This window comes from Pongo abelii, chromosome 12, assembly GCF_028885655.2.
Source record: "Pongo abelii isolate AG06213 chromosome 12, NHGRI_mPonAbe1-v2.0_pri, whole genome shotgun sequence".
NCBI classification, from domain to species: Eukaryota; Metazoa; Chordata; class Mammalia; order Primates; family Hominidae; genus Pongo; species Pongo abelii.
This window is the reverse complement of record NC_071997.2, coordinates 45839856-45856287: the sequence shown is the minus strand read 5'-3', so window position 1 is coordinate 45856287 and position 16432 is coordinate 45839856. Positions and strand designations below refer to the sequence as shown.

At 42.0% G+C, this 16432-nt stretch overlaps 1 protein-coding gene across 1 annotated transcript; it reads left to right on the top strand.

Annotated features, from left to right (window-relative positions):
• The first annotated feature begins 1974 nt into the window (after positions 1-1974).
• MRPL35 (mitochondrial ribosomal protein L35) lies at positions 1975-15877 on the top strand. The gene is given in 4 exon segments (NM_001132426.2): positions 1975-2156; positions 8737-8926; positions 9806-9950; positions 13113-15877. Coding segments are annotated over 4 exon segments (567 nt in total). The 5' UTR covers positions 1975-2113; the 3' UTR covers positions 13302-15877.
• The last annotated feature ends 555 nt before the right edge of the window (positions 15878-16432 follow it).

The window sequence follows — 16432 nt, the reverse complement described above, 5'->3', positions numbered from 1 at the left end:
CCCAGCACTTTGGGAGGCCGACGCGGGCGGATCACCTGAGGTCAGGAATTCGAGACCAGCCTGGCCAACATGGTGAAACCCCGTCTCTACTAAAAATACAAAAATTAGCTGGGCTTGGTGGTGCGCGCCTGTAATCCCAGCTACTTGGGAAGCTGAAGAAGGAGAATCGCTTGAACCCGGGAGGCAGAGGTTGCAGTGAGCCAAGATCATACCACTGCACTCCAGCCTGGGGGACGGAGTGAAACTCCGTCTCAAAAAAAAAAAAGTTATCAGGGGCTGGGTGTGGTGGCTCATATCCCGGCATTTTGGCAGACTGAGGTAGGAGGATCACTTGAGCCCAGGAGTTTGAGACCTGCCTGAGCAAAAGAGTGAGACCTCTCCCAGCACTTTGGGAGGCCGAGGCGGGCGGATCACGAGGTCGGGAGATCGAGACCATCCTGGCTAACACGGTGAAACCCCATCTGTACTAAAACAAATAATAATAATACAAAAAATTAGCCGGGCTTGGTGGCGGGCGCCTGTAGTCCCAGCTACTTGGGAGGCTGAGGCAGGAGAATGGTGTGAACCCGGGAGGCGGAGCTTGCAGTGAGCCAAGATCTCACCACTGCACTCCAGCCTGGGCGACAGAGCGAGACTCTGTCTCCAAAAAAAAAAAAAAAAAGTGAGACCTCATCTCTATAAACAATTTTTTTAAATTAGCAGGGGATGATTGTGCATGCCTGTGGTACCAGCTACTTGGAAGGCTGTGGTGGGAGGATCCCTTGAGCTCAGGAATTCCAGGCTGCAGTGATTGCACCACTGCACTCAGACCCTCTGTCTAAAAAACAAAATTTAAATCAAGTCACTCAATTGTTCAAAAATGTGCAGTGAGGCCAGGCTCAGTGGCTCACACCTGTAATCCCAGCACTTTGGGAGGCCAAGGTGGGAGACCTGTCTGATTCCATACCAAACAATTGAGACCACCCTGGGCAACATAGTGAGACCTAGGTCTCTACAAAAAATTTAAAAATTAGCCAGGTGTGTGCCTGTAGTCTCAGCTACTCAGGAGGCTTAGGTGGGAGGATTGCTTGAGCCTAGGAGGTAGAGGCTGCAGTGAGCTGTGATCGCACCACTGCACTCAAGCCTTCGCAACAGACCAAGACCTAGTCTCAAAAAAAAAAAAAAAAAGTATGCAATGACTCCCGTTGCCAATTCAAAGAGCTTTCATGAATGTTTCAATATACTTGTCTAGCATATGTGCCTGTTTTTGGACTCAAAGTGGCCACCATAGGTGGGAGATCAAGTTGGCAACAATAGTGTTCCAAGGTAATACACCCTATATCTCGCTCTGTACCCCAGGCTGGAGTGCGGTGGGCTCGATCTCGGCTCACTACAACATCCGCCTCCCAGGTTCAAGCGATTCTCCTGCCTCAGCCTCCCGAATAGCTGGGACTACAGGCGCGCGACACCACGCCCGGCTAATTTTTTGTACCGCTTAGTAGAGACGGGGTTTCACCGTGTTAGCCAGGATGGTCTCAATCTCCTGACCTCGTGATCTGCCCGCCTCGGCCGCCCAAAGTGCTGGGATTACAGGCGTGAGACACCGCGCGCGGCAAGAATTTTTTTTTTTTTTTTGAGACGGAGTTTCGCTCTTTTCGCCCAGACTGGAGTTCAGTGGCACTATCTCTGCTCACTGCAACCTCCGCCTTCCGGTTTCAAGCGATTCTCCTGCCTCAGGCTTCCGAGTAGCTGAGATTACAGGCGCTTGCCACCGCGCCCGGCTACTTTTGTATTTTTAATAGAGACGGGGTTTCATCATGTTGGCCAGGCTGGTCTCGAACTCCTGACCTTGTGATCCGCCTGCCGCGGCCTCCCAAAGGGCTGGGATTACAGACGTGAGCCACCGTGCCCGGCCCCAAGAATTTTTTTTAATAAGAAATTTTGTAGAACCTTCTATAGGCAGTCGTTTTACAGCGGCGAAGAGCGGAACCCGGCAGATGACATTGAATGAAGGTTCAGCGGACAACTCCCTTGTTCTTTTCCTCTTCCTTGACTCCGCCTTCTTGCTTTCCCTTCATTCCCTTTTGCTCTTGTGCTTTTAAACCCAAAGCGGCCACCGTAGGCGAAGGTGAAGATGGCTGCCTCTGCTTTTGCTGGTGCGGTGAGAGCAGCTTCAGGTCAGTGGAGAGCGACATCCTCCATGCATGCCTTCACAGAAGGGGAAACTGGTGCGGGAAGGAATGGGCGTTTAGACTGAAGGTTAACAAGCAAAAAGGGTCATTAAGTTAAGAAGGTTGCGCCCAATTTTCTCTGGGGCGGTGTGACCGGCAGCCCGTACCAAGTCCCCCGACTCGGACTCACGCGGCCCTGTGTGTCACGCATTTACCGCTTCCTTACCAGCTTTTTTTCCCTAGAAAACAAGCCAGAGAAACTGGAACGGAAGGGGCGAGGGAGACCAAAAAGTCTCACCTAACTTTCTGATTTAGAGGCTACGACCTGCCATTCACGACCTTTAACCTTGAGAATTAATTTCTCCTAACTTAAGATTCTACACCTCTAAAATGGGGGTCATACCACCTACCTGGGGATTAAATGAGATAATGCACGTAAAGCGTCTTGGGCAGTGCCTGACACGTGGTAAGCTTGAAGGCTAATTTAATTTTTAACTACAGCCCCCGGCACAAGGGCTGGTATGAGGACTTCTTGACTGAGAGAGAGCAGAAGTAAAGGCGACTAAATTAAGTTGCCGTCACGTTAAGTACTTTTTGCAAAAAGTTAAAAATCATCTAAATACCGTAGGATGCTCAGTAAGTTACTTTCACACAAAATATATTGTTAGGATAACATTTTGTGGAAGAATATACGAGATCAGTCAAGAAAATGCAACGATGTAAATTTTCCCGTTAGAGAAAAGCTTTTTTTATGTGGAGTATTTTTTGTGTTCGCGAAACATAATACATATGAGGAAAATTTTATATAGTATGCATGAATGGTTTAACAGTTCTAAAGCAAACACCTGTTTAACACTCAGGTCAAAACAGCGCACCACCAGAAGCCTCCTCTCCCCTGTGTATCAAAATTCTCTACTTCCCCCCCAAATATAAAGACTGTTCTCATTTTTATAATTACTATTAGGTTGCCTATTTTTCCTATAGTAGTTTTAGCATCTATATGTGCATCTCTCAAGAACATAGTTTTGCCTGGTTTTGAACTTCACATGAATTGGTTCATACAGTATATACGCTTTAGTATCTTCTTTTACATTGTGAGATTCATTCATTTTGCGTAACTGTAATGCTTTCTCATTGCTATATAATTTTTTTTTTTTTTTTGAGACGAAGTTTCTCTTTGCCCAGGCTGGAGTGCAATGGCACGATCTTGGCTCACTGCAACCTCCTCCTCCCAGGTTTAAGTGATTCCTCTGGAGTAGCTGGGATTACAGGCATGTGCCACCACGCCCAGCTAATTTTGTATTTTTAGTAGAGATGGGGTTTCTCCATGTTGGTCAGGCTAGTCTCGAACTCCTGACCTCAGGTGATCTGCCCGCCTCGACCTCCCAAAGTGCTGGGATTACGGGTGTGAGCCACCATGCCCGGCCTGCTATATAATATTATATGACTGTTCCAAAATTCTCCATTTCCAGTTTGGGGCAGTTATGTACAAAGCTGATTGATCTCGTCCTGGCGCATGAGTCTAATTGTTTCTAAGGATGTGGTATGTGTGAAACTCGCTGTGGAATCGCCTGGTCAGAGAATATGTATATATTCAGCATTGCCTGATATTGCCAAACTGTTGAGTCTCCACATCCTCACCAACACCTGATATTGTCAGACCTACAAATTTTTGTTAATCTGGTGGCTTTGTAATGGTATCTCATTGAGATTTAAATAAGCATTTCTCTGATTAGCAACAAGCGATAGTGTGTTTACACATTTTTATTGGCCTTTTGAATTTCCTTTATGAAATATCCACTTAAATATTTTGCCCATTTTCCTATTGGATTGTTTGTCATATTTATTTAGAGTATTTTTTTGTTTTGTTTTGTTTTTTTTGTTTTTGTTTTTCATTTATGTGTGTCCTTTATCTTCTCCCACTCAGGCTTGTCTTTTTTACATTATTTTGGAGTGCCCTTTGACGAAAAGTTATTTTTCATCTACTTGAATTTATAGTTCTTGTAATTTTTAAATAGATGATGTAGGTAGTTATCAACTTACTATTAATTTAGATTCTACTGAAAACAATTTAAAGAGTGATGTGACAGCTTATTTTTAAATGTCAGTATTTTAAATTATGCTGGAAATTATAGCCTTTTTAACAATTTAAACTATTTGATATTTTAGATACTAAGAATTTGCGAAAGGGTAGTTTTTCAAAATTCTTTTAGGAAACATAGGATCAGAAATCTTGAAGACTCCTGGTTTCGATACTGTCACACTCTCCTCCACTCCCATCCAGTGCAGTTCATGTCCCCCATTCATTCCTTTGATTCATGCCACATAGAGCCATTGTAATTCCCCAGATGTACATCGTCACCTTTGTACATCCTATTCCCTCTGTCTCTTCGTACTCTTTCAAAACTCTGGTTTTGTGTTACCTCTTTTGTGAAAACATCTGTGTTCTCTATACAACAGTTTGTTTAGAGTAGACTAGTCTGTATGAAAATGCCCAGACGGGGCAGAGGACTGAAGGAAATTAGTTACTTCCCTTGATGTACTGCACTTTTGTTAACAAAGCTAGACTGTTAGGTTTCCCTCACAGGCTTAATCACATGATTGATCCCCCAGAAGGCGCAGTAGATAGAGCCTCCCCACATATTTTCCCGTGAACTGCTCTCAACCAAGATCCCAGTTCCTGTTGTTCCCGGAACCATTTTTTCTAACTTCAGTGTATTTATTCCTGATTTCATCTTGTTGGTTTTGATCTGTTTTTCTCTCTTACTGAGATCACTTGGAGTTCTGATACTCTGTGTCTTCACAAATACATTAACAAGCCATCGTTCCCAGCTTGCTTTTTGGGAAAATTGATAAATATGTCTTATGCAGCCTCAGGATCTTCATAAAAATTGAGAACAAAAGAATTTCTTAGCTTTTAATTTTTTAACTGAGAGATACCAAAATCTGATGACCTGTGAAAATTGGAACATTTTCTTATCTACAGTCCTCCAATGCACCTAATCTTCCAAAGATTATCTCCTGCCTTATTACATCTGCACATCTTTTCAGTTCTTTGCAATTTAACTTATTTATTTGATTTCCAAGGCCCTATGTAAGGGCTCTCTCATCAGTTTTCTGCACCAATGTTTATACTACCCTTTTCAGTTGCAAACTGTTATCTCTCTTTCTTTTGTGGAGACAGAGTCTCGTTCTGTCTCCTGGAGTGCAGTGGCAAGATCTCGGCTCACTGCAACCTCTGCTTCCTGAGTTCAAGCAGTTCTCCTACCTCAGCCTCCGAGTAGCTGGGACTACAGGCGCGCGTCACTCTGCCCAGCTAATATTTCTGTTTTTAGTAGAGACGGGGTTTCACATGTTGGCCAAGCTGGTCTCGAACTCCTGACCTCAGGTGATCCACCCGCCTGGGCCTCCCAAAGTGTTGGGATTACAGGTGTGAGCCACCACACCCGGCCCTGTTATCACTGATAGCCACATATTAATATACAGGTTAGGTATCTCTAATCTGAAACTTTTTGAGTACCAACATGACACCACAAGTGGGAAATTCTTTTTTTTTTTTTTTTTTTTTTGAGACAGAGTCCCGCTCTGTCGCCCAAGGTGGAGTGCAGTGGCACAATCTCAGCTCACTGCAAGCTGTGCCTCCCAGGTTCATGCCATTCTCCTGCCTCAGCCTCCCAAGTAGCTGGGACTACAGGCACCTGCCACCATGCCCGGCTAATTTTTTTTTGTATTTTTAGTAAAGATGGGGTTTCGCTGTGTTAGCCAGGATGATCTCGATCTCCTGATTCTCGTGATCCGCCTGCCTCGGCCTCCCAAAGTGCTGGGATTACAGGCGTGAGCCACCACGCCTGTCCCACAAGTGGAAAATTCTTTACCTGATCTCACATGATGGGTGGCAGTCAAAACTTTGTTTCATGTACAAAATTATTTAAAATATTGTATAAAATTAACTTTAAGCTATATGTGTAAGATTTACATGAAACAAATGAATTTCGTGTTTGGACTTGAGTCCCATCTCCAAGATATCTCCTTTATGCAAAATTTTAAAAAATCTAAAATACTTCTGGTCACAAGCATTTCAGATAATATTCAACCAGTATCATCTTTGCTAAGTATCCCTCCTCTTTATTATCTGCCGTTAGCATTCATTAAATGTTTTCTCTGTGCTACTCTTCCAAGCACTATACATGCTTCATCTCATTCAAGTCTCATTACCTCTCCATAATTAACTTCATTTAAATTTGAGGAAACTGGGGCACAGAGAGGTTAAGTAACTTGCCCCTGGTTACACAGCAAGGAAGTCATAGAGCTAGAATATGAGCCCAAATCATCTGATTCAAATCCTAGCACTTCTATATCAACATGGCCCCTCATTTGTTATCTGAAATCAGTGCAGTAGAAAATAGGAGAGTAGTTCTAAGTCCCAACCAAGCATTAGACTCAGGTGGAGTATTTTTCGTGTTTTTTTTTTTTTTTTTTTTTTTTTGAGATGGAGTTTCACTCTTGTTGCTGAGGCTGGAGTGCAATGTTGCAGTCTCAGCTCACTGCAACCTCTTCCTCCCAGGTTCAAGTGATCCTCCTGCCTCAGCCTCCCGAGTAGCTGGGATTATAGGCGCACACCACCACACCCGGCTAATTTTGTATTTTCAGTAGAGACGGGGTTTCTCCATGTTGGTCAGGCTGGTCTCGAACTCCTGATCTCAGGTGATCCGCCTGCCTCGGCCTCCCAAAGTGCTGGGATTACAGGCGTGAGCCACCGTGCCTGGCCGGAGTATTTTTCTTAACCAACGTTATTGACGTAGAATTTACATGCCATAAAATTACCCATTTTATGTGTACAGCTTTATGTTTTTTTATTAATTTAGCAAGCTGTACAACCATTACCACATTCCAGCTTTAGGACTTTTTTTTTTTTTTTTTAATTTTGTATTTGTGCATTTTTTTTTATACTTTTAAGTTCTGAGGACATTTTCATCATCCTGTGGAACTTTTTTAACACACAATTTTGAATCCCAAACTGGACTTCAGTCAGAATTTATGAGTGGAGTCAGAGCTCCACGAGTGATTCCGATTTGCAGCCATGAACTATTAGTCTGGCCATAGTGGGAAGGACTGATAAGAGGACTGCATCCAGACCACACGTCTAGGCTCTCTGAAATCTGCCTTCTGACCTGTTCCACCCCACTGCCCACTACTTCTCCCCAGGTGTCTCTGATAGTCAGGCGAACAGTCTCAGCCTCTGAGGCAGGTCTGGTCCTCAACCCATACGTGTACAGTTGACCCTGGAACAACACAGCAGGTGGGGTGTCAACCCCCAAGCAGTTGAAAATCAAGTTGAAAAAAAGTATAACTTCTGGCTCCTCCAAAACTTAATTATTAATAGCCTACTGTTGGCCAGAAGCCTTACCAATAACATAAACCATTGATTAACATATATTCTGAGGCCGGGCACGGTGGCTCACACCTGTAATCCTAACGCTTTGGGAGGCTAAGGCAGGTGGATCACTTGAGCCCAGGAGTTCAAGATTGGGTTGGGCAACATGGCAAAATTCTGTCTCTACAAAAATTAGTCAGGCATGGTGGCACATGCTGTAGTCCCAGCTACTTAGGAGGCTGAGGTGGGAAGATAGATTGAGCCCAGGAGGTCAAGGCTGCAGTGAGCTATGATTGTGCCACTGCATTCCAGCCTGGGCCACAGAGTAAGACCCTGCCTCAAAAAAAATTTTTTAAACATATATTCTGCATGTTATATGTATTATATACTGTATTCTTAACAATAAAACAAGCTAGAGAAAAGAAAATCATAAGAAAGAGAACTAGGTTATTGTTCATTAAGTGGAAGTGAATCATCATAAAGGTCTTCATCATCTTTACATTGAGTAGGCTGAGGAGTTGGTTTTGCTCTCTCTGCGATTGCAGAGAAAGAAGAGGTGGAGGAGGTAGAAGGGGAGGCTGGAAAGGCAGGCATACTCGGTGTAACTTTTTTTGAAAAAAATCTGTGTGTAAGTGGCCCTGTGCAGTTCAAACCCATGTTGTTCAAGGGTCACCTGTATTTGTTTCAGTCCCCATGCCTTTGCTTATGTTGTTCGTCCTACCTGAAATGTGTTCCTCCTCTTCTAAGGGCCTGCTCACTTTCTAGAGAACTCAAGTGCCTCTTCTCTTTTCTTCGAGAATCTTTCGCCACTCTTGTCTCTCCAGGAAGGGTCCATGCTCTTGCATCCCTGACCTGCCATTGTACTGTGTGTGGGAATTCTGTCTCACCAGAGTATAAGATCAGGGAGGTGGGAATAAATGTTACACACATCTTTTTTCTTAGCACTGGACATAGAGCTAGCAAACAGCCAACTTGATTGTGATGATGGTTGCACAGCTCTCTAAATTTTCCAAAAATTGTTGAATTATATACATAAAATCAGTAATTAATTTATAGTTACACCTTAGTAAAGTGGTAAAAGCTTCACAGGTGAGTCTGATGCTCAGAGCATGTTAATTATGTTTAATACTTGGTGGCAGTGACACATCTCTTAATTTTTAATATCTGGATGCATATTTTGGAGTATTAAATTATATGCTCCTATCTTTACAGGAATCCTACGGCCCTTGAATATTTTGGCATCTTCAACCTACCGCAACTGTGTCAAGAATGCCTCTCTTATTTCTGCATTGTCCACTGGACGTTTTAGTCATATTCAGACACCGGTTGTTTCCTCCACTCCCAGACTTCCCACATCTGAGAGAAACCTGACATGTGGGCATACCTCAGTGATCCTTAATAGGTAGAGTATATTTCTTTGTGGGGTTTGGTTTTTTTTTTTTTTTTTTTGAGATGGAGTTTCACTTTGTTGCCCAGGCCAGAGTGCAGTGGTGTATTCTCAGCTCACTGCAACCTCCACCTCCGGGGTTCAAGCAATTCTCCTGCCTCAGCCTCTTGAGTAGCTGGAAAGTTCTGGGATTACAGGCGTGAGCCACTGTGCCTGGCTGGTAGAGTATATTTCAATAAACATGATGCTTAGACAAACTTTCCAAGATGTTCATGCCTGCCAGGGGTATCCTAGAAGTAGGTGGTATTCTTTGCCTACCTGCAGTTAATTATGTAGACGTCTGCTTGATTGAGTGGGAGACTCTGACTGACATCCATGTATTTAGGCGCCTGCAGCAGGAAAATGCCAAACACAGCATGCTTCTGATGTTGTATGTGTGCTTTCCTGCATGGAGGCTGTCATCCAAAGTGGCGAGTGCACAAGACGCTCAGCTTATAAGGATGGGCTGCATGTGTTGGTCATTCAGTCAGCAAATACTCAGTTAAACACCCCTGGGTGCCTAGCACTGTACTTGGCAAAAAGGACATAAGGGTAAACAAATTGAAGTCCTCAAGGAGTTTGCAATCTGGTGGGAAGATGGATAAGAAATCAAGCGATGATAATAGAATGAATTATTTTACAGGGATTGAGGGGGTAGGTTTTAGAAGATTGCGAGTTGGTGATGGTTGCTATTCTAATTTATGCTTAATGTCATGGGTCATTGGAAGTAATACTGTATATGAAAAGTTAGTTCCATTCCATTGGAGCAGCTTTACTCATTTCTCAGTATAGATATGAATTTTAATCCTTGAATCAGTCTGATTACAAGCTAAAAATTTTTAAATATATTTTTAGAGTGGCCCCCGTGCTTCCAAGTGTCCTGAAGCTGCCAGTCAGATCTCTAACATACTTCAGTGCAAGAAAAGGCAAGAGAAAGACCGTGAAAGCTGTCATCTATAGATTTCTTCGACTTCATTGTGGCCTTTGGGTGAGGAGAAAGGTGAGTCTTCACACTGTTACTAAATTGAAAAAGGAATGTGAGGCCCGGCGTGGTGGCTCACACCTATAATCCCAGCACTTTGGGAGGCCGAGGTGGGTGGATCACAAGGTCAGGAGTTCAAGACCAGCCTGGCCAACATGGTGAAACTCCATCTCTACTAAAAATACAAAAATTAGGCGTCGTGGCAGGCACCTGTAATTCCAGCTACTCAGGAGGCTGAGGCAGATAACTGCTTGAACCCGGGAGGCGGAGGTTGTAGTAAGCCAAGATCGAACCACTGCACTCCAGCCTGGGCGACAGAGCAAGACTCCATCTCAAAAAAAAAAAAAAAAAAAAAGAAAAAGAAAAAAAAGAGTGTGAGCAGATTAAAATCAAACAGAATTCAGAATTTAGCTAGGCACTGTAGCTCATGCCTGTAATCCCAGCACTTTGGGAGGCCAAGGCGGGCAGATCACTTGAGGTCAGGCATTGTGGCAGGTATCTATAATCCCAGCTGCTTGGGAAGCTGAGGCAGGAGAATCGCTTGAACCTGGAAGGCGGAGGCTGCAGTGAGCCAAGATCATGCCACTGCACTCCAGCCTAGATGACAGAGCAAGACTTCATCTCAAAAAATGAAAAGAAAGCAGCTTAAGACCAGTTTTGCAAAACCATTTTTGAGATTTAGTAACTGCCCAAATCCTAATTCCCTTTCATTACTTGGAAATTAAATCTTTAAAAATCAAAATTTGGTTCCCTGTAAAAATAAAATAGTTGGTAGAACTTTCTTGATGTTTGAAAGGTTGAAAGGATTCTCCCGTTTTATAAACAGTACTAAATTAGTAGATAAATGGGTTGGTTGGAACTCTCAGCTCATTTCTCTATTGAAACACTGTGGTGGGTAGTTTCTTACACCAGTCAGCAGAAGCTCATATAATCCATAAGCAGCTAAACTAAAGGTCTAATGTTCTGAGTTTTGTGAATTTGAGACCACTGGAAACAATTTCTTCCCTTTTGTGTGTTTTTTTTTTCTTTTTTTGAGACAGAGTGTCACTCTGTTGCCCAGGATGGAGTGCAGTGGCGCAATCTTGGCTCACTGCGACCTCTGCCTCACGGGTTCAGGCCATTCTCCTGCCTCAGCCTTCTGAGTAGCTGGGATTACAGGCATGCACCACCATGCCAGGCTAATTTTTGTATTTTTAGTAGAGACGGGTTTTCACCATGTTGGCCAGGCTGGTCTTGAACTCCTGACCTTAAGTGATCCACCTGCCTCAGCCTCCCAAAGTGCTGGGATTACAGGCATGAGCCGTGACGCCTAGCCCCCACTGTGGTTTTTATACCAATTATTTCCAGGTCCTCTTCTAGCGCTAGGTAAAATGAAATGGGTGAGTTTCCTTGCCTTCCTTTCCATGTCCCTCTTACTGGGCTCTGGAGCCCTCATGTTACTGTAAAGGACCCGATCATACTCTCCAGTCATAATACCTAACTTCAGTTCAGGGGTCCCGAAAGTATACCTTGTATAGAATGCCCTGCCTCTTCAAAATCTAATTTTCAGAGAGAAACAAAAAATCTGGGTAGATGAATTCATACTAATGTGTAAAACAAAGTATTTTCCATGACACGGTTTCATCCAGCAGTCCTTGGTATTTATTGTTTATTCCCTCCTTCCATTTTTGAATCTAGAGATTGTCTAAAAAATTTCAAGCATTTTCATAGTGGTTCCATTCCGTGAATAATCTTTAAAGGATACTGGTGGTAATAAGTAGGGCAGCAAATTTGGTGTTTGTACGTCAGAGATCCATAGTAACCCAGTTTGGCCTGCAAACTATGAAATTATTACACAAATGTGGAGATTTGGCTTTAAATGTTTGCATTTAAAATTGTAAGCAGTGAGTAGCAAAAATCTAACCTCTAGCATTTTAAAACCAGAACTCTTAAATAAGCTTTCCTTATTGCATCACTGTCCTTATAGAAATTGATGGTCACAATGATGATACTAAGACATGTCAGAAATGCAAGGCACATTCTCGGCAAAGAGGCATGGTTTTGTTCAGTTGGTATTGTGCCATAAAGAGCCCTTGGCTTGAAAGGACCCAAGGGCTCACTGTGTGGTTTTAGCCAGATGTTAAGCTGGGTGACACCTAAGATCCCTTCTAGTTTAAACAGGCTATGATTATAGTTTTTATATTCAATCAAATTTTCCTTTCCTGTCTTTAAAAATAAATTCTTCAAAATAATACCTGTTTGGGTGTATATGAAAGTTCTGGGTTAAATATGTGGGTTAACCATTCCTTCCCCACTCCTAATAATAGTCTTACCATATTCATAATTCCTTAGAAAAGTACTTCCTATAAAAATTGGTCCCTTGTGTGTGAAAAGAATGAATGAAGCAATATATTTGAGAACTGTGCTTCTCAGCTCTTGTAATATTCAGTCTCCTTAATAAATATTAATGTTGTTACCTAGCCCGCACTCCATCCTCCTCTACGTTAGGAAAGACAGTGGTTAAGAACTCTTATTAGCCTGGGCAAGATGATGAGACCTTATCTCTACAAAAATTTTAAAAATTAGCTGGGTATGGTGGTGCACACTTGTCCCAGCTATACGAGAGGCTGAGGCAAGAGGATCACTTGAGCCCAGGAGGTAGAGGCTGCAGTGACCGTGATCACGCCACTGCACTCCAGCCTGGGTGACAGAGTAAGACCCTGTCTCAAAACAAAACAAAAAAAGAACTCTTATTAGCCCTCAGACCTCTGTCTGCTACTTCTCTAATCAATGGTTTCTTTTTTTAAAGATGTAAAATAGAATAATAGTATGTTGTTAAAGATTGCTGAAGAGATAGTAAGATTATACCTGTTAAGTTAGTGATTGTAATTCTATGTCAGTATCTTGTATTTTCCCAGCCACACACGTTTAGTTTTATTTTCTGTGAGTTTAATTTAAATAACATTTTTTTCTAAAATATTATTTATTATTAATTCTTTTTCAAACTACACATGCTTTCTCCATCCCCCTGCCCACCCTCCCCTCCCCCGGCCATTGAGAATCACATCTTTCCAAGAAATATTCCAGCCCCTATGGAAGTCTGGTTTTTGTTCTTATTGGGTCTATAAACCTTGAGTTGTGAAAATACCTGTTGTTTCATACATAATATGATGTTTTACATTTCTTTGTAATATCTGACAGGCTGGCTATAAGAAAAAATTATGGAAAAAGACACCTGCAAGGAAGAAGCGATTGAGGGAATTTGTATTCTGCAATAAAACCCAGAGTAAACTCTTAGATAAAATGACGACATCCTTCTGGAAGAGGCGAAACTGGTATGTTGATGATCCTTATCAGAAGTATCATGATCGAACAAACCTGAAAGTATAGATCAGAAGTTTCACTTGTTTCTCAGTTATTGGATATGTATCTTTGTGTACATGATATCTTTGCAAAAATGGATAAGTACAAAACTTGATGTAAATTGTACCAATGAATATGTAAACATACAGTGACAATATTAAACTTATAAAAGTTTTAAAACTTAATGGATCAGACTTTGCCAGATTTGGTTAGGGAAACAAATTTAGAATGGTGCATTATTTTTAACAAATGGTATTGGCTTAACTAGTTGTTTAAATTATGCTCTTTTAGTTGCAAGGAATCTCAAGTGGGACAAACATAAAAAGACTCAAAAGCTACAAGTTAGCTCAAGCAGTGTGACATTATTTCAAGGATATGTGCCTGGGAATTCAGGAACCACCTCACCAACCCCATCTCCCACCCAGAAATCACCCCCCAGCCTCAGGAAGAGCAGAAATTGGGTGGTGCTCCTCAGCAGGGAAGGTGGATGTTTAGGCTTGGGCTCTGCACGCATGTGACTTGCTTCTTTTTGCGTTGTTAACTCCATTCTCTCCGTATTCACCAACTTCTCTACACAACTTTTGCATACTTACAGTTTCTGTTCCTTTGTAATAACTTTAACTTGCACCTTTGAGGTTCTTTTGTACATCATGACCTTCAGCTCCTGTCGCTAGTCTCCAATCGCCAAAGGAATTTAACTGGGCCAGACTACCTTTTTATACTAGGTCTGGTTGGGTCATTGTCTAGAGCAGGGATTGGCTGTTCTTAAGTCAGGAACCCGCTTTGTATTAGCAGGTTTGCATGCAGCAAAAAAACAGTTATGTGAGCAGTTTCACTTGGAGGTTCACATGGGATGGCAGCACACTTAACGTCTAACACACCAGGTTCATTGTGTTCATAACACTTGTCATTTATTGTAACAACATTTTTTCATAGAGAGGAGAGTAAATAGCCCTTCAGCATGCTCATTCATGAAACAGAAGAGGCTGTACAAGTGAAGACAAGGGCTTTTTATGCAAGTTTTGAAAGATAGGTATTTATTTTTTCTAGAGACAGGAGTTTAGCTCTGTTGCCCAGGCTAGAGTGCAGTGGTGCAATCATAGCTCATTGAAGCCTCGCACTCCTGGGCTCAAGTGGTCCTCCTGTCTCAGCTTCCTGAGTAAGGATATGTATTTCTTAAAAGTTAGTTTATCCACTTCAGATTTCATGTTTTCATTTGTAAGGATAAACTTTTCCCACAAATTTTCAACAATCATTGTAGAAACTAAGGGGGAGAAAGTAATCTCAGTTGTTTTAGAAACGATGAAAAAGTTAAGCATTGTTTACTTGAAGTGGGCAGGGAAGCAGCACTGAGTAAAGTTCAATTGAGTGGTTACAGTCTAGGGCAGTGGTTCCCAACTCTCCGATCAGAATCATCTGGGAAGCATTTTCAAACAGCAAAGTACTTTGAAAACCATTATTAAATAGAATTATGCATGAATTACTGTTTCAGATCCTTTAATGTGGTAGTTGGTGATAATAAGATGAAATTCCTCTGTTGTTAGTAAAATTACGAAATTTAAGTTCTGCAGCATGTCAGGCCAGGATTATTAGGGGGATTCCTTGAAACTAGTGTGTGTTTATTAAAAGGAGAAAGGATAACAATAGAATGTTCTAAAACCAGAAGTCCAAGTGCGTGTCTACTTATGGGACCAATAAATAAAGAACAGACATTTGATTTGAGGTGAGGTAAAAGCCTGAAACATGGAATGGCATTCTGTTTTGATGGATTTTCATTTCTTCGCACTTCTGAGATGGCAAAGCCAACCACTTAGAAGGCTTCCACATCTTTGTCACCTGCCTGGCTCCTGCCCTCTGATGTACCTCTGGGTAGTGAGATGGAAATGGTGCCTGCAGAAGTTGGGGAGAAGGACACTTTCGCACAGCCTCCATGATGTCTTTAACGCAAATATGGATGACAAGGGTCTCTGTTACAGGGGCCTCAGAGCACCTTCGTTTCTTCTCTAGACCGGGGACAGGAGGTATAGAGATAAGGACTGGCAACCAGAGCCTCAGCATCCAAAGATGGACTGAAGTGGGACGGCTGACAGGCACATAACTTAGGGGAGAGGGAATTTCATACATACGATTTTTGTTTTGTGGGTAGGAGGGCTTATCAGCAACACTGATTTTATAATCTGACAATAAATGTCTTTCATTAAAGAGTTTACCTAAATGATGTTTGATTATATGTATAATTTATAAAATATTTATGTATAGTTTGTTTATTCAGGTATAATTTATTGAACACCTACTATGTCCCAGCATATCTGCAAAACTGGGTACATACATACTATCTAACTGCTAATCCACATTTCCAGTCTTACAAAGGACATAATGATTAGTTAAGCCCTAATTTAGATTTGAGGAAACTGAAGCTGACAGAGGGTTAAGTAAATTACCCAAAGTACAGCTAATAAGACCCAGAATCTCAGTCTTACTCCTTGGGATCCTGTGTATTTCCCTGAGTCTTCTAACAACATATGAAAATTCATATCTAAATCAACAAGTGACTGTAATCTGGTACTATAAATACTAAATAAACACTTCTTCATAACACTGTACCAATTCAGCTTTTAAATTTTATTACTTTGCTTTCCTGTCTTTTGCCAACTCTTAACCTAGTTAATCCCAGTTCTGTCGACATTGGACCAGGCTCAGTAAATAAACAAATGAATGGATTTCCAGCCTTTTTTCCCCATCTCTTCCTGCTTTTAGTCCTCTGAATCTGCTTCTTTTCTTACTGCTGCTTTATTTTACAGTGGTTTTGTCAAACATAGAATACAGGACTAAAAATGCAAAGAAATTAGGTCTGTGTTTAATTTTGATGTTTCAAATTTTGAGCTTCCAAGTCTTTGTGGCCACCCAATGAAGTTTGAGTCTGCTTGTTCAGATGTGAAAGGTAAGGGCTGCAGCAGGTTTAAGGGCATCCCTTCCACCCACAGTGGCCCTTCACCACCCTGTTGTCACCTGCACAGGCACTCCCCCATTTGCAGATGAAGAAATGTTCAGAGAAGAAAAATGATGGACCAAAGGTCTGTTTGCACAATTGAAACTCTACCAGTGGACTATTCTATTTTCACAGCTACCTAGTTTCTGCTGATGATTTTTTTAAATGT